This window comes from Halichoerus grypus, chromosome 12 (assembly GCF_964656455.1).
Source record: "Halichoerus grypus chromosome 12, mHalGry1.hap1.1, whole genome shotgun sequence".
In the NCBI taxonomy this organism is placed as follows: domain Eukaryota; kingdom Metazoa; phylum Chordata; class Mammalia; order Carnivora; family Phocidae; genus Halichoerus; species Halichoerus grypus.
The window spans coordinates 22,075,706-22,097,927 of record NC_135723.1 but is presented as its reverse complement, the minus strand read 5'-3'; the positions used below and the strand labels follow the sequence as shown (position 1 = coordinate 22,097,927).

At 42.9% G+C, this 22,222-nt stretch overlaps 1 protein-coding gene across 5 annotated transcripts in view; it reads right to left on the bottom strand.

The window, feature by feature from the left end:
- Nucleotides 1–19,410, bottom strand: part of NAPEPLD (N-acyl phosphatidylethanolamine phospholipase D) — a 56,831-nt gene extending 37,421 nt beyond the window's left edge. The window contains exon 1 of one of the 5 annotated variants that reach the window (XM_078060046.1): nucleotides 19,012–19,410. In XM_078060046.1, coding sequence (XP_077916172.1) covers nucleotides 19,012–19,229 — 218 coding nt within the window. In that variant the 5' untranslated portion in view covers nucleotides 19,230–19,410. Of the gene's footprint in view, nucleotides 1–18,491; nucleotides 18,983–19,011 lie in introns of those variants that run through there. The other 4 variants (XM_078060045.1, XM_078060044.1, XM_036067475.2 and 1 more) reach the window with 4 other exon arrangements.
- Between the last annotated feature and the right edge of the window lie 2,812 nt (nucleotides 19,411–22,222).

Genomic DNA, 22,222 nt, shown 5'->3' with positions numbered 1-22,222 from the left:
AACGCAAAGGCTAGGATGAACACGTACAATAAACTAAAACTATTTTTCCAAACCGTCTACAGTAAAATAGTCTATGCTCTAGGGAATGATCAGTGTTAAGAAAGCACAGGTGGCAAAAGCTAAAGCACACGCTGTTGCTGCTCAGCCACCACGGATTGCGGGAGAGCCTAATGAGTAAGAGAGCCTAACAAGCTTTCTATCTTAGGCAAATAACCACCTTTCTAGCCCTCAATTGTCTCATCTGTAAAACACCTACTTATCTCATGGGGATTCAAAGGATCAAATGACATGACGTCCATAAAGGGGTTGCCACTCACCAAATGCTAATTCTTTTTTCCCCTAATCCTACTACATGGCCATATATCTCAACTCTTTAAATTCCATCAGAAAGCAAAGAATCTGGGTGAGTTATCCCAGTTCTCAAAGAACTGCTCTACAATTCCCTGGGTTATAACTGAGTTCAGGCCCGGGACTTTACAAAGGGCAAGAACAAAGACCAACCATTCAAACCCCACTTCATTTAACAGATGTAAATGCACCAAATTTAGAGACTTTATTTCCTGACAAAGTAATATGTCTAATAGATGGCAGAGCTGACTTGATGCTACCAACCCCTTGTGATGATAAATAGCTTGTGAGATATGTACATGGGCCTATTTATATAGACACATACACCTATACGTACATATACACACATATACATATAAATACATACATAATATTCCTACCAACTACGTAATATGTTTTTGGCTCACTGAAACAATCAGAGGATAAGGAGAAAGGAGAAATGGGCCCTCTGATTCAAAAACCACAAAAGCAAAGTCAAAATAGAGTTTTGATTAATGTATTGTATCACATTGATTGATTTGCAGATGTTGAACAAGAACCATATGATCCTCTCAATAGATGCAGAAAAAGCATTTGACAAAGTACAGCATCTTTTCTTGATCAAAACTCTTCAGAGTGTAGGGATAGAGGGTACATACCTCAATATCATAAAAGTCATCTATGAAAAACCCACAGCGAATATTCTCAATGGGGACAAACTGAGAGCTTTCCCCCTAAGGTCAGGGACACGGCAGGGATGTCCACTATCACCACTGCTATTCAACATAGTACTAGAAGTCCTAGCCACAGCAATCAGACAACAAAAAGAAATAAAAGGCATCCAAATTGGCAAAGAAGAAGTCAAACTCTCACTCTTTGCCGATGATATGATACTTTATGTGGAAAACCCAAAAGACTCCACCCCAAAACTGCTAGAACTCATACAGGAATTCAGTACAGTGGCAGGATATAAAATCAATGCACAGAAATCAGTGGCATTCCTATACACCAACAACAGACAGAAAAAAGAGAAATTAAGGAGTCAGTCCCATTTACAATTGCACCCAAAGCCATAAGATACCTAGGAATAAATCTAACCAAAGAGGCAAAGAATCTGTACTCAGAAAACTATAAAATATTCATGAAAGAAATTGAGGAAGACACAAAGAAATGGAAAAATGTTCCATGCTCATAGATTGGAAGAACAAATATTGTGAAGATGTTAATGCTACCTAGAGCAATCTACACATTTAATGCAATCCCTATCAAAATACCATCCACTTTTTTCAAAGAAATGGAACAAATAATCCTAAAATTTGTATGGAACCAGAAAAGACCCTGAATAGCCAGAGGAATGTTGAAAAAGAAAACCAAAGCTGGTGGCATCTCAATTCCAGACTTCAAGCTCTATTACAAAGCTGTCATCATCAAGACAGTATGGTACTGGCACAAAAACAGACACATAGATCAATGGAACAGAATAGAGAGCCCAGAAATGGACCCTCAACTCTATGGTCAAGTAATCTTCGACAAAGCAGGAAAGAATGTCCAATGGAAAAAAGACAGTCTCTTCAACAAACGGTGTTGGGAAAATTGGAGAGCCACATGCAGAAGAATGAAACTGGACCATTTCCTTACACCACACACAAAAATAGACTCAAAATGGTTGAAAGACCTAAATCTGAGACAGGAGTCCATCAAAATCCTAGAGGAGAACACAGGCAGCAACCTCTTCGACCTCAGCCGCAGCAACTCCTTCCTAGAAACATCGCCAAAGGCAAGGGAAGCAAGGGCAAAAATGAACTATTGGGACTTCATCAAGATAAAAAGCTTTTGCACAGCGGAAGAAACAGTCAACAAAACCAAAAGACAACCGACAGAATGGGAGAAGATATTTGCAAATGACATATCAGATAAAGGGCTAGTATCCAAAATCTATAAAGAACTTACCAAACTCAACACCCAAAGAACAAATGATCCAATCAAGAAATGGGCAAAAGACATGAACAGACATTTTTCCAAAGAAGACATCCAAATGGCCAATAGACACATGAAAAAGTGTTCAATATCGCTCGGCATCAGGGAAATCCAAATCAAAACCTCAATGAGATACCACCTCACACCAGTCAGAATGGCTAAAATTAACAAGTCAGGAAACGACAGATGTTGGCGGGGATGCGGAGAAAGGGGAACCCTCCTACACTGGTGGTGGGAATGCAAGCTGGTGCAGCCACTCTGGAAAACAGTAGGGAGGTTCCTCAAAAAGTTGAAAATAGAGCTGCCCTACGACCCAGAAATTGCACTACTGGGTGTTTACCCCAAAGATACAAATGTAGGGATCCGAAGGGGTACGTGCACCCCGATGTTTATAGCAGCAATGTCCACAATAGCCAAACTATGGAAAGAGCCAAGATGTCCATCAACAGATGAATGGATAAAGAAGAAGTGGTATATATATACAATGGAATATTATGCAGCCATCAAAAGGAATGAAATCTTGCCGCTTGCAACAACGTGGATGGAACTGGAGGGTATTATGCTGAGCGAAATAAGTCAATCAGAGAAAGATATGTATCATATGATCTCACTGATATGAGGAATTCTTAATCTCAGGAAACAAACTGAGGGTTGCTGGAGTGGTGGGGGGTGGGAGGGATGGGGTGGCTGGGTGACAGACACTGAGAAGGGTATGTGCTATGGTGAGCACTGTGAATTGTGTGAGACTGTTGAATCGCAGACCTGTACCTCTGAAACAAATAATACATTACATGTTTAAAAAAAAAAAAAAAAGAAGATAGTAGGAAGGGAGAAATGAAGTGGGGTAAATCGGTGGGGGAGATGAACCATGAGAGACTATGGACTCTGAGAAACAAACAGAGGGTTCTAGAGGGGAGGGGCTTGGGAGGATGGGTTAGCCTGGTGATGGGTATTAAAGAGGGCACATACTGAATGGAGCATTGGGTGTTATACGCAAACAATGAATCATGGAACACTACATCAAAAACTAATGATGTAACGTATGGTGATTAACATAATAAAAAAAATAGAGTTTTGAGACAACATAGAGTGGTCCGATGAGGCTGGGACATAAGAAGTAAGGAAGGCTTGTAACAGCCAACAGCAAACGCATGAAGGCTGGGATCCGATTTGGGGCCCGGCCTGAGACTTTAAGGAGGTCTGGCTGCCCTGTAAGCAATGAAGAAAAGAATGAAGGAGCTTAAAAAGGAAACAACTCTGGTAGTAGGATAAAAATGAAAGGGTGTGGCTAAACACTGGAGCCAGACAGATAAATTTGCGAATAGGAAATAGGCAGCCCAGAACATGCAGTAATAGTGAAACACTCTGCTTGCTCCCTGTTTCACAAATTCCATTTAAATTTCTGCTCCTAGCAACATTTCAAGGTAGGTATCATAATGCCCTTTTTTTTTTTAAGATGTTATTTATTTGACAGAGAGAAAACACGTAGGTAGAGGGAGAGACAGAGGGAGAGAAGCAGACTCCCCGCTGAGTAGGGAGCCCCACGCGGGGCTCGATCCCAGGACCCCAGGATCATGACCTGAGCCGAAGGCAGACACTCAACCAAAGGAGCCACCTAGGCATCCCTAATGCCCATTTCTAATTGAAATACTAAGAGGTAGATAGCAGTCCAGTCAAAAGATGAGGAGGCAGTGACAGTGAGAAGAGAAAACACAGAATAAATCCAAGAAACAAGAGGGTGAATCAGGAAGACCTGAGTCTCTGGATGGTGGCAAACTTTGGACTGTTTGTAGGGCAGGTTGAGGGATGGGTAGACAAGTGGCAGGAGTCAGAAATGACAGCACCGATGACCAAGCCAAGGAATTAGGGGAAAGCAAGTGTTTAGAGGGTGGAAGAGAAGGTGGCTTTCTGACCCAGCGAGCTTGAGACAGGGTGTGAGACAACAGGGAGGAATCCAAGCAGAAGTGCTCACGGACACCCATGGACATGATGACCCTGGGACCCAGGTTGTGTTGGGGGTGATACAAGTGAAGGTAAGAAAACAGAGAGGTTTCCAGGGACCCAGGAGTAGAAGGAGAGTGAAAAATGGGTTCAGTGATCTGCTTTATCCTTGAAAAATAAACGGTCTCTGCATGCTTTTCCCATTTTCTTTCCTCCCGTCCACTCAGGCTCTCACTCCAATCCACCCATGGAAACCATTCTCCAGCAAAGAGCCATCCTCTCTTAACACGCCCTTCACCCCAACACACACAAAATCCAGTCTTCAGGAATGATCTTTTAAAGGCAGATCTGATAAAACCAACGAAAAGGAAAAACCTCCAGAAGATTCCCTTGGTTCTCAGAATGAGGGCAAAAGTCAGTAAGAAGATGGTCCATGAGGGTGTTTCTGGCCCTGCCCACACTCTGCTCTGCTACAAACACAGGGCCTTCATCTACTTCCTCAAATGCACCATGCTCCCACCTCACGGCCACCTCTTCCATCACGGGGCCTTTGCACATGATTTTTAAAATATCCTTCAATACCTGGACATATATTCACAGGATTATACAACCACGAAAGTGTTCAAGCAACACAAAATGTTGGCACTAGGCAGTTAGTGTGAAATGATCTGGAAACAAACAGAAGGACGTGAAAACCTGAATCGTAACCATCTGGACTTGTTCTCTTGGAGGAAAAGTACTGGCAGTCCACTCGGTGAACATGCAAAGTGACAAGCTCTCCCAACAGGTGCTCCAGTGACAAAGTGAGCCTCGGCAGGTGGAGACACAGGAGCCTGGGTCACATGAGAAGGGTCCTCATCAACTATCAGTGTTCTGGCCGCTCTGGAGGGCACAGCAACAATCTCACAAGGGTCATCTTCAAGCACCAAAGATAAAATGATGGGAAGAGGGGCGCCTGGGTGGCTCAGTCGTTAAGCGTCTGCCTTCGGCTCAGGTCATGATCCCAGAGTCCTGGGATCGAGCCCTGCATCAGGCTCCCTGCTCCGCGGAAAGCCTGTTCTCCCTCTCCCACTCCCCCTGTTTGTGTTCCCTCTCTCACTGTGTCTCTCTCTGTCAAATAAATAAAATCTTAAAAAAAAAAAAAAATGATGGGAAGAACAAGGACTCAAGAAGAGTGGGTTCTGTGTATGTAACTCGTTTTCAGCTTTGGAAATTCAGACAAACCCCGTAACATATCCAGGCTGGAGTTTCCTTAATTAAATGTAGCAAATCTCCTCCTTATTTCTGGTTATAGATCTCTCTCCAAATTTAACAAGTAAAAATTCAGCCTTGATCTCAGGCCAACAGTAAGCGAAAGGAGATGTGCATACTGCTGAGTACATATACATGGTAAACAACCTGTGTTTTAAAAGTGAGTCCAAAACTTGATGAAGATCTTTACGTCACGCTGATTTTCATCCAATTTAAGGCACCATGAATGGTGCACATGGTTCTTTTATGTGCCACTAAGACTGTAAAAATATTATCAATTATAAGATCACCCATTATATGACATAACCTGGAATCAGTGGTGTTCAAATGTGCATAAAACGCCTGTCTTGACACTGATGAAATATACCAGTTTTTATATGGAGAGATTTTGGAAAAGGAGCAAAAACATTTGCCTTGGTAATTAAATATAATCAGAACCGCAATTAATGTGTTGACCCTTCTTTCTTCTGTGAACAACAGCTAAATTTGGACTAAAAAGCTAGAATCCAGAAGTAGATTTAAACAAAGCCCTATGACAACTAATATAAAATATAAATGCTCTTTGTTTAAAGAACAATTTGTTACAAAAAGGACAACATAAATTCCATCTAGTAATTATCAACTACATTCTCCACATTTCTTTGAAGATTAATTGCCTACTTACTAGGAGAAGGACTTACCCCAACGTCTCTAACCAAAGAGAGATCTGAGCTGTGACATTTGGTGAGGACAAGTCTGCCAAGTACAAATATTTTATTTCAATAACTGCACACATGGGTAAAACACTTTCAAAAACCAAGCGCTCTCTATTTCAAAAGCAAATGTTTTATCCTTTCTTTCTTTGACATTTAAGATTTGCCCGCTGCCTAGAATTGAATGCATTGCTTTACCATTTAGAAACTTAAAGAAACAAATTACATTAGTACAATGTATGTTTGGGATTTCAGCGTGCTCATAAACCATGACATTGCAAATCATTATTCCTGGGGGTGACATTTAATAAATACTAATTGGGTGACTATCCATTACATACCAACAAAGATGCTGACTTGAAACCTGGAAAACATTCAGAACTCTATTTTCAGATATCTAAAATAACACAAAATTCACCATTTTATATTTGCAGTCCTAGCTGTAGTGAAAAGGGTCCTTTTAATATAATGCTAGCTAACATAGCCAATGAAACTATTTCAATCACAGGAGTGTCTGCAAAGGGTTTCCAAAGGTTAAATTAAACTGTCTCCATCCCTCACAGACAATACAGACTTCCCTGAAGACTGGTCTCAGTCTCCACATGCATTCAGGAGTCTGGTAGGGAGGGGAGATATGTCCCAGCGTGGGAAGTACACTGGCTAATGAAAGGAAGAGTGTTCTGTGAGAGGTATGTACACCCCATACATCAACAAAGAAAGTACCGCGTTGTTTGTTATCAGTGCATTTCATTTTTTTTTTTTTACTCACTTTGTTGACTTAACAACCAGTTTCACTAAAAAGTTAAGGGAAAACAAATAGCTTAATATACAAGACCTGGGAGCACACTAAAAATGAGTTATGACAACCTTTAATAATAGTTTTTGAGTCAAAAATATTTTAGAATACATATGCGTATACATATATACATAAAATATGATATGTGTATATATGATAGAAATCTATTTATCACAGCAAACAATTAACCTTTATAAAAGTGAAAAGAACATTAATGGGGGCTGTAGAAGACAAGACTCCAGCTTTACCACTAACTAGAGAGAGATCATCGTGGGGAAAGTAACTTAACCTGTCTCAACCTGGCCTTACTCACCTGTGAAATAAAGATAACAACCAAATGCCTCCCTGAAGGACTGTAACGAGGAGCAATGACATCATAGGCTAGTATCCCCAAGCACTATCCAAATGCAAATTGTGACTACTACTATTACTGATGTTCAATAAAAATATAAAGAATATGATAACTAGAACCTTTTGATCTAATTGAGCTGTTTCAAGTGAAAGAGAACATTCTAGAATTCCAGATAGACTTAAAAACAGATTGCTATTCTTTCCTTAAAAATGTTATGTTTAAAAAAAAGTATTTTTATAAAAAGTCTAAGTTTCCTGATCCTTTATAAAAATCAAAATATTTTCTTGTGTTAAAAAAAAACTTTAATTTTGCCTTATAAAGTGTTCATCTGATTAGGGACAGAAGAATTACTTCAACAAATGATAAAGTTAATTCGCTTATCAGGACCCACAGAACAGAAAACTGCCCTTGTGGCTTGGCCCACAAATCTTAAACCCAAGTCAGCCTGCACTCATGGGAAACCCTTGTCAAGGAATCCTATCACAGTCCTCCAATTCAGCTTAGCGAGCTTACCTTCCCTTAAAAACAGGCCTGCTAGCCCTATACGAAAATGCCCAACCTCTTACCCAATCATGCCCTGTTTCCACATTGCCTCTTCTAGGCTCTATAAAACGGACTCTTGCAAAAAAATTCCACAGGAAGACTGTTCTACTGCTTCTGAACCACCGTACTCCCGAGACCCCATGCATTTTTTTCCTTTAAATAAGGACATGGAATTTTTTTTTTAAAGATTTTATCCATTTATCTGAGAGAGAGAGAGCGCATGTGCGCACATGGGCACAAGTGGGGGGAAGTAGAGGGAGAAGCAGACTCGCCGAGCAGGGAGTCCAATGCGGGGTGACAAGGGGCTTGATCTCAGGACCCTGGGATCGTGCCCGAGTGAAATGCAGACGCTTAACCGACTGAGCCACCCAGGCGCCCCAGGACATGGAATTTGTTACTAAACTGTGTTGTGTCATCTGACACAAGTAATTCACAGAGAAATGTTACCTTACCAAAAGCACTGAAGACTCAGAATAGACAGTTTTGAGAAGAGTGAGTGCAGAACTCAACCTGACTCTCCAGGATACAAACTAGAGAACATGTTTTCTTTTCCAAAACTAGTCAAGGACAACAAATGTTCTTGATCACAGAACACCAAATATTCTTTGCTATTTGGCAAAATTCAATATATTGAACTAAAAAGTCATTTCACAGGCTATTAAAAGATTTTAAGTCACCAAAATACATACACTCTAGGTGCTTCCTCTATAAGAGTTTTTCCTATAAGTAAACAAGAAAGCAAAGCTCTGATTAGAATTAGAAACAATAAACAAGGCAGCTTAAGACCAAAGCCCATTTTAAAATACCACCTACAGTACTGCAACTGGAATCCTTAGGATAATCCTACTAAAATGGCATGTTAAAAAAAATAATAATAAATAAATAAAGTGGCATGTTATGGGAAATTGAGAAAACCTGCATAAAGCAGGATGTTTACTGAACTGACATAATTATCACCACCTTAGTATCTTAAAAATAATGCAAACAAAAAGTTCAGATCCAATTCTGGATTATGGGGGAGGAAAGACTAGCCTGAAGTTTGAGAAACTTAAAAGTATATCCTCAATCTGTTATAGGACCTTAAGTGTTCATTCATTATTCCTTCAGCCAAGATTTGAACAAAAATACACTTTCAAAGTGTGGCCTCTCTCTGTCTCAATCCATTATGCAAAAAGAAAGTTGCTTGTTTTTAAAGTATAACCCATAAAAATATATATTCCATAAAGAAAAGGAATGGAGGGGCGCCTGGGTGGCTCAGCTGGTTAAGTGTCCAACTCCTGATTTCAGTTCAGGTCATGATCTCAGGGTCTTGAGATGGAGCCCCACATCAGGCTCCACTCTGGGCATGGAGCCTGCTTAAGATTCTCTCTCTTGCCCTCTCCCTCTGCCCTCCCCCTTGCTCACACACACATCAATGTGCTCTCTCTCTCCCAAAAAAAAAAAAAAAAGAAAAGAGATCTTCATAGATCCTGGATAGAAAGGAAGGGTAAGAGGGGGAAAGCACTCTCTTTTACTTCTGACTTCAGTCTGGTCCAAACTTTCACTGTACCAATCTTCCTCGACTTACAACAGGGTGACAATCCAAACAAACCCATCCTGAAGTTGAAAATACTGAAAAGTCGAAAATTAACATACGCATTTAACATCTAACCTACCAAACACCACAGCTTAGCCTAGCCTACCTTACACATGAGCAGAACACTTACATTAGTCTACAGTTGGGCAAAATCATCTGACACAAAGCCGGTTTTGTAATAAAACGTTGAACAGCTCATGTATTTATTGAATATTACTGAAAGTGAAAAACAGAATGGTTATGTGGGGGACAGAATGGCTGTCAGTGTGTCGACTGTGGACTCTCGTGGTCAAGGGCTGACTGGGAGCCCTGCAGCTGCCAGAATCATATCATGAACCGTTAGCCTGGGAACAGTTCAAAATTCAAAGTACAGTTTCTACTGAATATGTATGGCTTTACCACCACCATAAAGTTGAAAAATCAGAAGTCAAAACATAGTAAGTCGAGACTGTCCACACTGAAGCCTGTAAGCTTTAAAAGGTCATTTATTATCGGGGTTTCTGGGTGGCTCTGTCAGTTGAGCGTCGGACTCTTGATTTCGGCTCGGGTCCTGATCCCGGGGTTGTGGGATCCAGCTCCACATCGGGCTCCATGCTCCATGCAGAGTCTGCTTGTCCCTCTCCCTCTGCTCCTCCCCGCACTCGCACGCTCTCTCTCAAATAAATACATAAAGTCTTAATAAAAAAAAAAAAAAAAGTCACTTACTATCATTAAGACTTTCTCCATCTGTAAAACGAGAGGCCTGAGTCACAGCCTTAAGGCCCCTTCAACCTCCCCAGTTCTAACAATCTGTGGCTACACCACAAAGCCTGCTCGGGCCATGGAAGGGCTGCCCCCCTCCAACGTGGCCGCCACTGTGGTGTGCCCCTCCCAAGTTCTACTGCCTGGTAGGAAGTCCCCAGCTAAAGTTAGCTCAGATGCAGCCACCTTCCCAGGCTGGGTTAGCAAGGGATAAGCACAGTATTTTTTATCTGAGAACAGCAACGTTAGCTACTTGGAGAAAGTGTAGTTTCACGGGTTTACCAGGCAGACCAGGAGATTATGTAGAGCTTAAAATATTTTCAGAAGAGATTTCATGACAAATCTGATCATCAAACAGCCATTTGATTTTCACCCTTTAAAAAGATTTCAGGTATAATTTGTAAGGGCCTATACTTCAATCATTTCTAGAGACATTTATCGAACACTGTTTGAATGTCTACTATATCTACATTCTAGCAAAAAAAAAAAAAAAATCTTCTGCAACCCTACAGATTTTGGAGAAATAGGTTTACACAAGTGTCAGCTAGGAATACCAAAACCTATAGCTTTTAGAATAAGGCATTTCCAAAACAACTGGCCCAAATACTTTTCCTTATATGCCGAATGGTTCACAATGATGAGAAGTTCTGTGATCCACAGGATCAGGGACGCCAAAGAGGCTCATAAGCTTCTGAATGCAGCCCACACTTTATTTTTTTAAAGATTTTATTTATTTGACAAAGAGACACAGTGAGAGAGGGAACACAAGCAGGGGGAGTGGGAGAGAGAGAAGCAGGCTTTCCACCAAGCAGGGAACCCGATGTGGGGCTCGATCCCAGGACCCTGGGATCATGACCTGAGCCAAAGGCAGATGCCCAACGACTGAGCCTCCCAGGAGCCCCCAAAATTTAAACATTTTAAAATAGATACTTCCCAACTTGGCAGGTATCCTTGTCACCTCTAAGTCTTAGTTTCCTTGTCTGATGCCCGTTCATTATGGTATTGGACAAAATGTACGTGATCCTTAGCCCAGTGTCGGCACACAGTAAGCCCACAATAACTGTAAGCCACTACATTATATTCTAAGCACATAATCCATTTTTAAATTTCTGCACTAATAAAATACGGGAGCTAAGGGTAATGGCATGAATAAACTGAAATGAAATAAATTCTGGAATGTGTTTTTGTTCTTATATTTGAGTAAAAGCAGCTCTGGTCTTCCTGGAATTCACACAACTCAAAACAAATATGAAACCACAATTCTCCACAGGATTCCTATGCAAACCCATAGCTCCTTGTGGCCTCAGCAACTTTCTGAATTCACCAGGAGACCCTTCCTAACCTGTACAGTGTCCTTCCTGGTCCTGAACATAATAATCCTCTCTACCCTCACCCCCTTATCTCCCATCCGCCCCCCAGGGAGAAAAATGTGCGAACTCAGGATCCTAATAGTGGCCACACCTACAATCAGCACTCTCCCCAGCGCCAGAGCCCTAGTTATCAAGATTCTTTGGCTCAAAGGAAAAGCTTTCCATCACAGGAGCAGGCAAAACAGGCAAGCCAGGCCAACTCTGGCTAAATGTCCCCTAAAGCATCTCAGTATCTTCTATCTCCAAACCAAGTGACTACTAGTCTCAGGGTTCTCCCACTTCCCCCTCCGGTGGCCAAAACAGGTTGTTAAAGAAGGATCTGATCTCTAATATAACTGAGAGGTAGCAACGTGGGACTCCTCTCTAAGTATTTCCAAGTCAGCTGGGTACAAAGCCTTAAACCTGGGATTCTCAAGGCTGGCTGCCCATCAGAATGACCTATGGTTTAAAAACTATACTTGAGGCTTCTGAATCAAAATGTCAGGTGGGGTTCCCCAGATAGTTTTTAAAAGCTCTGTGGGTGATCCCAATACACAGGCAGGGTTAAGAATGGCTACTTCGAATTAGTCATTGGCATAAAAGTAGGACAGGCATTTAAGAAGGACCAAAGGGACTTTCTGGTACCCCCAAAATTTATGCTAGCCTGGCAACTGCCAACCATTAAGCCTACTCTTCCTCCCTGCCCCACACTACAATTTAGAGAGGGAGCATGACCCCAAGGTGACCACAGGGTGCTAGGACTAGGAAGACCACATGGCTAAGAACAAAGTTTGATAGGTCACAGACTTGTATTCAGTCCAGCTGAGTCACAAATTCGACTCTGTGCTCCCAGGAAGCCAAACCAAAAGAAAAAGACACATAATCGATGATGATTCACATTGTCTATAATAACCCAAAGCAGCCTATACGTGAGGAGTATTCAATAAATATTTGTTGAATGAATAAATGAAGAACAGGAGGTTAATCTCCTAATTATTCTTCACTGGGACAGAGTTAATTGTTTTTAAAAAGACTCATTGGGAATAAAATTATAGAAGCAAAAGTAACCAAAGGACAGTGAGACAAAAGCCAACAGAGGGCGTTCCTACTACTAATCACGGAACTAAAAACTGAAAAATCCTAGGGAATTCTTGAGGTCTTGAATTCTCTGGCGGTAAAGTTGTGACCTAGTGGTAAAGATCAGAAGATGCTGGGGCACCTGGGCAGCTCAGCCAGTGAAGTGTCCGAGTCTTGAATTCAGCTCAGGTCATGATCTCACAGTCTTGAGATGGAGCCCACATCAGGCTCTGTGCTGAGCTGAACGTGGAGGCTGCTTAGGATTCTCTCTCTCCCCCTTCTCCCTCTGCCCCTTCCCCCCATGCCTTGTGTATGTGTGTGAGTGTGTGTGTTTCTCTCAAAAAAATAAATAAAATTTTTAAAAATGCTCTAGGAGTGCCTGAGTAGCTCAGTCGTTTAAGTATCTGCCTTCGGCTCAGGTCGTGATCCCGGGGTCCTGGGATGGAGCCCCACGTCGGGCTCCTTGCTCAGCGGGGAGTCTGCTTCTCCCTCTCCCTGCCACTCCCCCTGTGTGTGCTCACACTCTCGCTCTGTGTGTCAAATAAATAAATAAAATCTTTTAAAAATAAATAAAAATCAGGGCACCTGGGTGGCTCAGTCCGTTGGGCATCTGCCTTCGGCTCAGGTCATGATCCTGGGGTCCTGGGATCGAGCCCCACATCGGGCTCCCTGCTCAGCAGAGAGCCTGCTTCTCCCTCTCCTTCTGCCTGCCACTCTGCCTACTTGTGCTCTCTCTCTTTCTGTCATATACATAAAATCTTTTAAAATTTTTTAAAAATAAATAAAATAAAAAATGCTCTATAAACAAAAAACAAAACAAAACACAAAAAAACTAGAAGAGGTCTACCATAGAATCTAGTCCCCCCCCTTTCCTTCAGTCACAGAGCCCCAGTTCTCCTTAGGGTAGCCAGCTACACACCAGCTATACGCCCACCTTTCCCACCTTTCCCACCACGGATTAGCCATATTGAGGATACTTTGTGATTCAAGCAGAAGTCTTCCATGTTGCTTCCGGGAATCTTAAGGGCAAGGGAGACACTCTTTTTGATTTTTCCTGTATCTTGCTGGCCGGAGCCACCCTGAGTGTGAGGGCCACTTCCTAGGAATGGCACAGAGAACTAGGACTTCGGGGGCCACCATACCCACTCTGAATTTTCCAGCTCTAAGCCTCCCCAGACTAATCCCAACTGAGACAATAACCATAGCCGCGAAGTTCAGGGAAGCTCTGGAACCACAGAATCCTTCCTAATCTAAACATGGGTACAGCGCGCAGCACGCGTGACTGCTGTAGTTTACTGCTTAGTAGGCACTTACTCTGCGCCACTTTAAATATATTCAGCATCTCATTCAACCCTCAAAATTCCCAGGAGGTAGAGATCACCCTTATGTTAAAGGTAATGTAACAAAAGGTTTACTGAGTTTAACGGTTTACATAAAGTCAAAAAGCTGGCTACCAGTTGGGCCTGGAGATCCAACCCAAGCTGTATCAGATTCCAGAGCCTGTGCTCTTTTCCACTAATCATGTTGAATCTGCAAGAAAAATCCAATAAATTTATCTTGAACAGATACCGGGTTCAAAGTTAGTAGCGGATAGCCAACAGTTACAATCTCACTGGCAAGGCTAGCCTTTTTTCCTTTTTGGCTTTCAACGATGTCCTCTTTGTTCCCTTTCAAAGTAAAAAGCACTTAGTAGTTCTCTGATAAGTTCTCTTATAAATATAACTGCCCTTTTAATTTTACATGGAGAAGATTTCACATGTGACCTATTTAATCACTAAACTGTTCTCGTTTAAAGTTACATAGAAAAGAACAAAGGATTTATATAGTTCTATATTCTAGTCATATAAACAGGTAATATACATGAAGCCTTGAAGATATTTTCCTTGTCTTTGAAAAGATGTCTTTGAGTTCATCCAGCATATAGCCCCCTGGCATTTTATCCTTCCAACTGTTAATCAAGGTCAATGAAGAGACACCTTCGGGCAGGGGGACCAACACATGTAGTGTGGCCGGAGCTTTCCCAGTTAGAGCACGGAGAGTCCTCCATCCTGAGAACCTCCTCAGTCCCAGAAAAACCTGGAGGAGTGATCACTCTGTGGCCTCGGAGTACCATATAAATGCACAGATAGGTCTTCAACAAAATTCACTAAAATGTGAGTTCATAGTAAATCGGAGATGACCATTATTATTAAGTACAACTTAAAATATTTGGGCAGCTAAACAAAGAGGAATTATAAAGCTCTACATATTCATGCTTAACCAAGAGAATGTTGCTGAGAACATCCAGAGTTTGTCAAATTCTTCATTGTGGTGATATTCAATATGCCCACCATCATTCATATTCATGCAGTTGAAAAACAAGCGCTGAACAGCACATATACATTTATACACAATGAACATCTCATCTACATATAAAATTGAGACGCTATGAGAGCAAAGAATGAGAGAGGAATCAACTTTCATCCAAGAACATTAAAGTACCTCATCCCCGTGAAATGGGAGGAAAGTCTCATTTTGAGGTTTCAGTTTTGCAGTATCATGACAGGCTAAAAACTCTTGCAAGAGTAGAAACAGGAAATCTGTAAATTAAAGAGGTTGGACCGGTACATACTAAAGTCCTCTCTAACTTGAACATTCCATGACTCAAGTTCATCACTGTGTGACCCCTTTACTCTACAGGTGAAGCAAGTCAGGCCGGAGGGTTACATGACATTCCAAAGGTCCAGCTGTGGCTAGGGATAGAGCCTGGGCTGTTGATTAGCCATGCTTTCATAATTATGTTTATAAACACCTGGACCGGGGCGCCTGGGTGGCTCAGTCAGTTAAGCATCTGCCTTCGGCTTGATCGTGATCCCAGGGTCCTGGGATCCCGTGTCGGGGGCTCCCTGCATAGCAGGGAGTCTGCTTCTCTCTCTCCCTTCCCCCTTCTTGTTCTCATTCTCTCTCTCTCTCTCATTCAAATAAATAAAATCTTAAATAAAAACACTTGGACCAAAAGAGCATATGATCAGCATAAAAAGATAAAGGACACATTCCAACTCATGTAGGGTATTTTACTTAGTTTAGCTCATAAACAGATAACAGGGCCTTCACTTTTTTTTTTAAAAGGGGAGTCTAGAAGCTCTTTAAACTGTCCTGAGTCACTTCAACCATATAATGGCACAATATTCTGAATATATACATAGTACTTCTTTTCACAAGCTCTCCAAACAAGCCAAAGGAAGGAACACAGTAACTTGAAAAGAGAACAAACATCTTTGCAGTTTGAAGGACCCCCAAAATACAGAAAACTTTCCAGACTAATTACTGCTGCAGTTCAGGAATCCTAGCATCAGGGTCTTGTAAGCAAAACAAACAAGCCCCTTACCAGTTTAAGGGGTGCCAGAAACAATGAGGAAGCTTGCGGTTTCTTTATTCTGACATCTTTACTCTTAAAAATGAGATTACAAATGAGCACAGAAGTATACAGGCACTTCCTGTCCAGCCAATATGTTACCGTCCCTTAATCTGGGAAAACCCCGATTTAGATAAACCTGAAAATCTGCTGCCTTCAAGGGCAAAGATGAATTGTTTTAGGTAACAGGTACATACCGGGCTCTTTCTCAATCACGCTTTTGAACCCATGCTGATCCATCCATATGCCACTGTGTACCCCTACACCCGATGATACGGACCACTCACAAACAGGTTTAGGGCTGTAATCTATGGCTGTCATGCAGACCAAAGCTTGCTGAGCCCCACCACTCTACCCTGGCTTCATTGGTACCCCTTTCTAACAAGAGGCAGCAGGGGATCTTCCTGCGCAAGGCCGGAGCTACTGTACCAAGGGACCTTCGCTAAAATCTCCCAAGCTCTCAGTTTCCTGATTGCCTCATCTGTGGAATGGGGTTAATAACGTCACATACTGTATGTCTATTAAGTCAGGCTAATAATACATAAACACTTGACAGGGCTTTGTAAGTTATAGTCATGATACTTATAATATGTTACCTAACCAACTGAGTTGACAAAAAACTATTTCTGACATAACCAAACTGCCCCTGGGGTCATACGAATACATATATAATCTGTCACAAAAGTCTTAATATTTAAATACACAATAGTTCTTAATTCAAAAGACAAGGTGAGCAAAGCACTATAAGTTATAGATAGGTAGACTTCTTCAGTAATATAGCAGTTAGAATGGTATGTTACTTGAACCTTATGCTGGAAATCACATGATTTCTTTTAAAGATTTATTTATTGGGGGGGAGGGAGTGGGAGGGGCAGAAGGAGAGGGAGAGAGAATCTCAAGCAGAGGCTGCACTGAGTGGGGAGCCTGACTCCAGGGCTGGATCCCACAACCGAGATCACGACCTAAGTTGAACCAAGAGGCGGACATTTAACCGACTGAACCACCCAGGCGCCCCACATGAGGATTTTTTTTAATGCCAATTTTACACATGCCCTCACAGGCCTTCAGGATAAAGGTGCTCGTTAACAATTAATAACGTGCACAGTTCATTTCCCCAATAATACTTCAATGCAAACATTTTTTACTTGTATTCTTTTCAATCTAAAATGCTGGATCAACACAGCCCCGCAGCTACAGTCATACTCTTACTTGCATAAAGAGGAGAATGGAATGGAAAAACCCTCTACGTCCACAGCCATCTACCACTACAAAGAAAAAGCGGAACGAAAATCAAAGGCAAATGGTACTTTTCCAAACACAGACAAAATGTTCTTTAAAATCCCCTCAGTTTCCCAAACTCGTAAGTACCAAAGGAACATTATACCCTTTTCAAACAAACATAAGAGGATGACCGTATCAGCTAAAACAGAACCAAAACCCTACAACGGAATGCTTAGATTAAAATATCCTTCGTACAATCATCCCTGGACTAATCTAAAAATTAAGTTTTGCAATATGAATTCTGTACAATTTAACTTGGAATTGTGAGCAAAAATAGGGTATGAGAAACACTCTTAAGTATTTCCCCTCTTGGAGACTTAACAGAAATTCTTCAGCAGGAAAGCCTGCAGAATGCAACAAAAAATTTTTGAAAATTGGAACTGTATTTCCAGTTGACTCACAACAGTTTTAATTGAAGTCAGTATCTCCTAAATTCTTAAACAAGTACACTTGCCCTAATTTCTTCTCTCACAGACCTAATGTTTTCTTGCAACATCAGACTGTTGTAGGATATAGGTAATCTTTTCTTTTTATTAGCACCACGCTCTAACCAACTGAGCTAACCGGCCAGCTGCGGTAATCTTTTCTTTTTAAAGATTACATAACTCCTTTCTAAACGATATCTATGTCTGAGGCTAAATCAAAAACAGTGTAACTAAAATAGAAACAGAACTGCTAGATAACCACTTTTAACAGAGATTGAAATTGTTTAATTTTCAGAGAGCTGTAGCTCAGGAATGAGTTTCTCAATAAACTAATCAGAATTATCAAAGAGCAAACACTTCATGCTCAGCCAAAGCAAACGAGATGAATCATATCATAACAGTAAAGGCAAGGACAAGATCTAAGTGACTTTTTAAAGGTTAACTTTTCTCATTCTCTCAGTGTTTTCCAGGTTCGACTGCTGTGTTGATGCATGAGACTAGAGCCCATGGAGGCCTATTTATCTCAACTATCGGGACCACAGTGGGTTCTATATCGGGGAAAACACGCTATCTGCATACCTGTTCTAAAAAGCCTGCAATAATACCCAACTTAAGAAACAACCACGGGACAGAAAACTCAAGAAATCACCAGCTTCCGCCACCCCACCCCACTTTGCTCCTTACTTTTGCTCTTCCATTCAGTGGTTAACTTTGAAGACAAAAGCAAAGAAACCTGTTGGAATGGATTTTTTTTTTTTAAGATAAATACCATATATGAAGCAGAAATAAGTTGCTCTAAGGAAGCTGTCGACCCATTCGTTTACGTACAGCCAAAGAAGGAACACCCACATGTATTCCGATCAGTGAAGATGCAACCCGGTGACCTGCAGAGAAGATGGGATCTGAACCAAGTCCCAGAGACGGCTACTCTCCCAAGATTGGGGGGGGGGGGCGGGGGATGTGGCTCTTGACCCAGGCAGCTTCAAAGATGCGGGCTCCGCAACTCTCGAGGCGCAGAAATTCAAACGAACCCCTGCCTCTCACAAGTGCAGCATCTCCAGGAGGAGGCAGGGCTCCGCACCGGGAATCCCACCCACGGCGCGCTCTACTTCGCTGAGTCCACAAACAGCCCCAGGCCGGACTGTGCTGGCGGCTCCACCCAGAGGCCGAGCAGAAAGCGAGCCGCGAAAGGGACCCGCGGGCGGGAGGACGCCGCCTCGCGCGAGGCCGGAGCGGGAGAACAGACCTCCCGGCGCTCGGGCTCCCGGCGGCGGAGGGGCGGGGCTCACCTGGCGTGGGGGGCGGCAGGGCGCGCGCGCCGCCGCCGCCGCTGCTCTTCCTGGGCTGCGGGCCACGGCGCCCCCGGGCACAGTGCCCCCGCGCAGCGGGAGGGGCCGCGGCGCCCGGCGCCCGGGTTCCTCCGCCCCCGGCCCCGGCCACGGCGCGCCGGCTCCGCCGAGGGCGCCAGCAGCTGCAGGCACCGCCTCAACGCCCGCCGCCTCGCCATCGCGGAGGCGAGCTGTCCGCATAGGCCGAGGCAAAGTTCGCTCCACGTGGCCTGCTCACTCACTCATTGTGACCTTCGAATCTGGCAGCCCTGCCAGCGTCGGAGCCGCCACTCCGGCCTTTACCAAGATGGCCGCCCCCGCGGACCCCAACTCCGAGGCCATCTTGGTAAAGGAGGCGCCACGGGCCGCGCGCTTAGAACCCCTCCCCTCACCCTTCCGCCTCCCGGCCGGCGCGCGCCGCCGCTTCGCCCTGCAGAAACCTTTCTCATACCAGATTGGTTACCCTGCCCTAAATCAATAGCTAACTTTGCCAGATGCATGAACACTTTCCTAGATACCAGCCGTAACTGCTAAGACTAAATGGGATCTTGGTGGCATCTCATAATCGGCGCTATCGTAGCAGACAAGCTCTTGGGAGCAGAATACTTAAAACCGATGGTGCCATGAGCCTGGCAGCAAAGAAACTAATCTGAAGTGTGTACAAGAGATACTGAATATTAATGGCAGCCCTGCCTTGTCACAGTGTGCTCATTACCTTTTTAAAATGATATCACAGCCTACTAGTACAGTTCGTCTTTTTTTTCTTTTTTACACTCTCAGGATAAAGGGCATGAAATTGTGATTCCGAGTTTCTCCCAGGATTTTTATTTTTTATTTTTTAAAGATTTTACTTATTGAGAGAGAACACGGGTGCACAAGTGGGAGGGGCAGAGGGAGATGGAGAAGCAGACCCCCGCTGAACAGGGAGCCCCACAGGAGAATATATCCCAGGACCCCGGGATCAGGGCCTGCCCCCCATGCAGACGCTTAACTGACTGAGCCACCCATGCACCCCTGGGATTTTCTTTTTAAACTGCAGGCTGATATTATTTGTTTTAAGCAGTAATTTAAGTATAAACAGGTGGAAATCAGGTTGAAATTGAATTCATCAGCAGATGGTTGGGCAAAAAGATTCCTTAAGACTCTCCTGCTCGTGCCCATGGCCTTTGGGACTTGTGTGGGGTGTTATGTTGGAAAAAACAACACACAGGCCCCAAATGCAGGTACGACAGTTGGAAAATACAAACCGAACTATCGTGCTATCTGAAAGTGAAGGTGCTTGTGTCATACTGTAGAAATACAAAGATTAGGTCAGGTGTGGACCTTACTCCCTCGGGCTAGTGCTGACGTCACTCAATATTCGGTCCATATTCAAGTTTCTAGGATTGTCCCAAGAATGTCTTTCATAACTTTTTCCCTCTGAACTAGGATACTGTCTAGGTTCATGTGCTGCATTTGCTTACTATGCTTAATAATCAGTTTGAAGTGTTCACTTGCTAACTCTTCTCTACACATACTTACAGATACCGTGAAGAGACAAATGTTCACAGGGTGTTTTTCCATGAGAGCGGGTACTTGGGATAAGGACATCTCTGTAAATCAGGAAAGCCTAGGAGACATGAATAGTCTTTTAACACACATTGCGATTATAATTGAAGCTGTATTAATTAAGGAGTAATGTTTATGCTTGCTTAACTCCTGGAATACTACATAAACTTTATGGATTGTGTTGTAATCTCTGCTCAACACAACTTCTAAAGCTTTTACAATGGTTGGATTTTTTTTCTAGGCAATGAAAAGAAGCTGATTAGTGTAACAATTTATATCACTCCAGGCAAAATTTCTAGGTCGCCCTGCTTCACCATACAGGGCAAAGTGAACACTGCACTCTCTGCATTTCACTCATGGTTTAATTTTAGACCCTGACTTGCTGAACTGAGTTTTATTTGTCCTTCCCTCTTATGCCACCCTTTAACTAATTTATCTTCTAAATGGTTACTATTAAAAACAAGACAACAGGCACCAAATGGAGTCACTCAGGCTAAGCTTCACATCACTAAACTGAGAATTAGTTTTTGCCTCTCTCAGAAATGGAATCTTAAACTAATCAGGAATCACCTGGTCAGCACTAACAAGATCACCTGCGTGATAAACCCCTGCCATCACCTAAAGGAAAGAGACCTTGCCAACCAATACACTTTCTGCTCGTGTAACTTCTATGTCCTGCTCCCTTGGAAACTGCTATAGAAACGTAAAGATGGTTGGAAATTAAGATGGACACACTAATGCTTCACCAAGGCTTGACTTTAAACTGTACACATTTTTCTCCTCCTCTTTCTTGAAGCTTCCCCTTCCCCTTCACTTGTTTTTCAGTAGAATCCCTTGTTCCAGGAACTCGGATCAATGTTGACATCTTGCTGACCTCAACATACACTTAGTAACAAAACTCAGGTGGCCAGAGGGAGTCTGGAGACCACACTGAAGACCGTGAAGGTGGCTGAAGCCTCTACCAGATTCCTATCGAAACCACCCAGATAAAACCACCCAAATAAAATAAGATTTTATTTATTTGAGAGAGAGAGAATGCACAAGAGGGGAAAGGGTCAGAGGGAGAAGCAGACTCCCCGCTGAGAGGGGAGCCCAACGACGCTGGACTCGATCCCAATCCCGGGATCATGACCTGAGCCAAAGGCAGTCGCTTAACCAACTGAGCCACCCAGGTGCCCCAATCCTGTACTTTTCTATAAAACCCCTCAGCCTTTTCCCCTGGGGGCGTCTGCAGTTTTGAAGGCATTAGCTTGCTGCAGCTCCTTTGCCTGGCAAAGTCAGGAAATGATCATGCCTTTTTATCCCCAAATTCTGTCTTCATGTTATATTTCAGCCCCAGAGCAGAGAGGGTTTTTTTGGGGTTTTTTGTTTGTTTTTTAAGATTTTATTTATTTGACACACACAGAGAGAGAGAGACAGCTAGAGAGGGAACACAAGCAGGGGGAGTGGGAGAGGGAGAAGCAGGCTTCTTCTGCAGGGAGCCCTACTCAGGACTCGATCCCAGGACCCTAGGATCATGACCTGAACTGAAGGCAGACTCTTAACCGACTGAGCCACCCAGGCGCCCTGAGAGATTGGTTTTCAACACCTTCTTCCTAGAAGTCTTTCATTTTGCACAGCTACT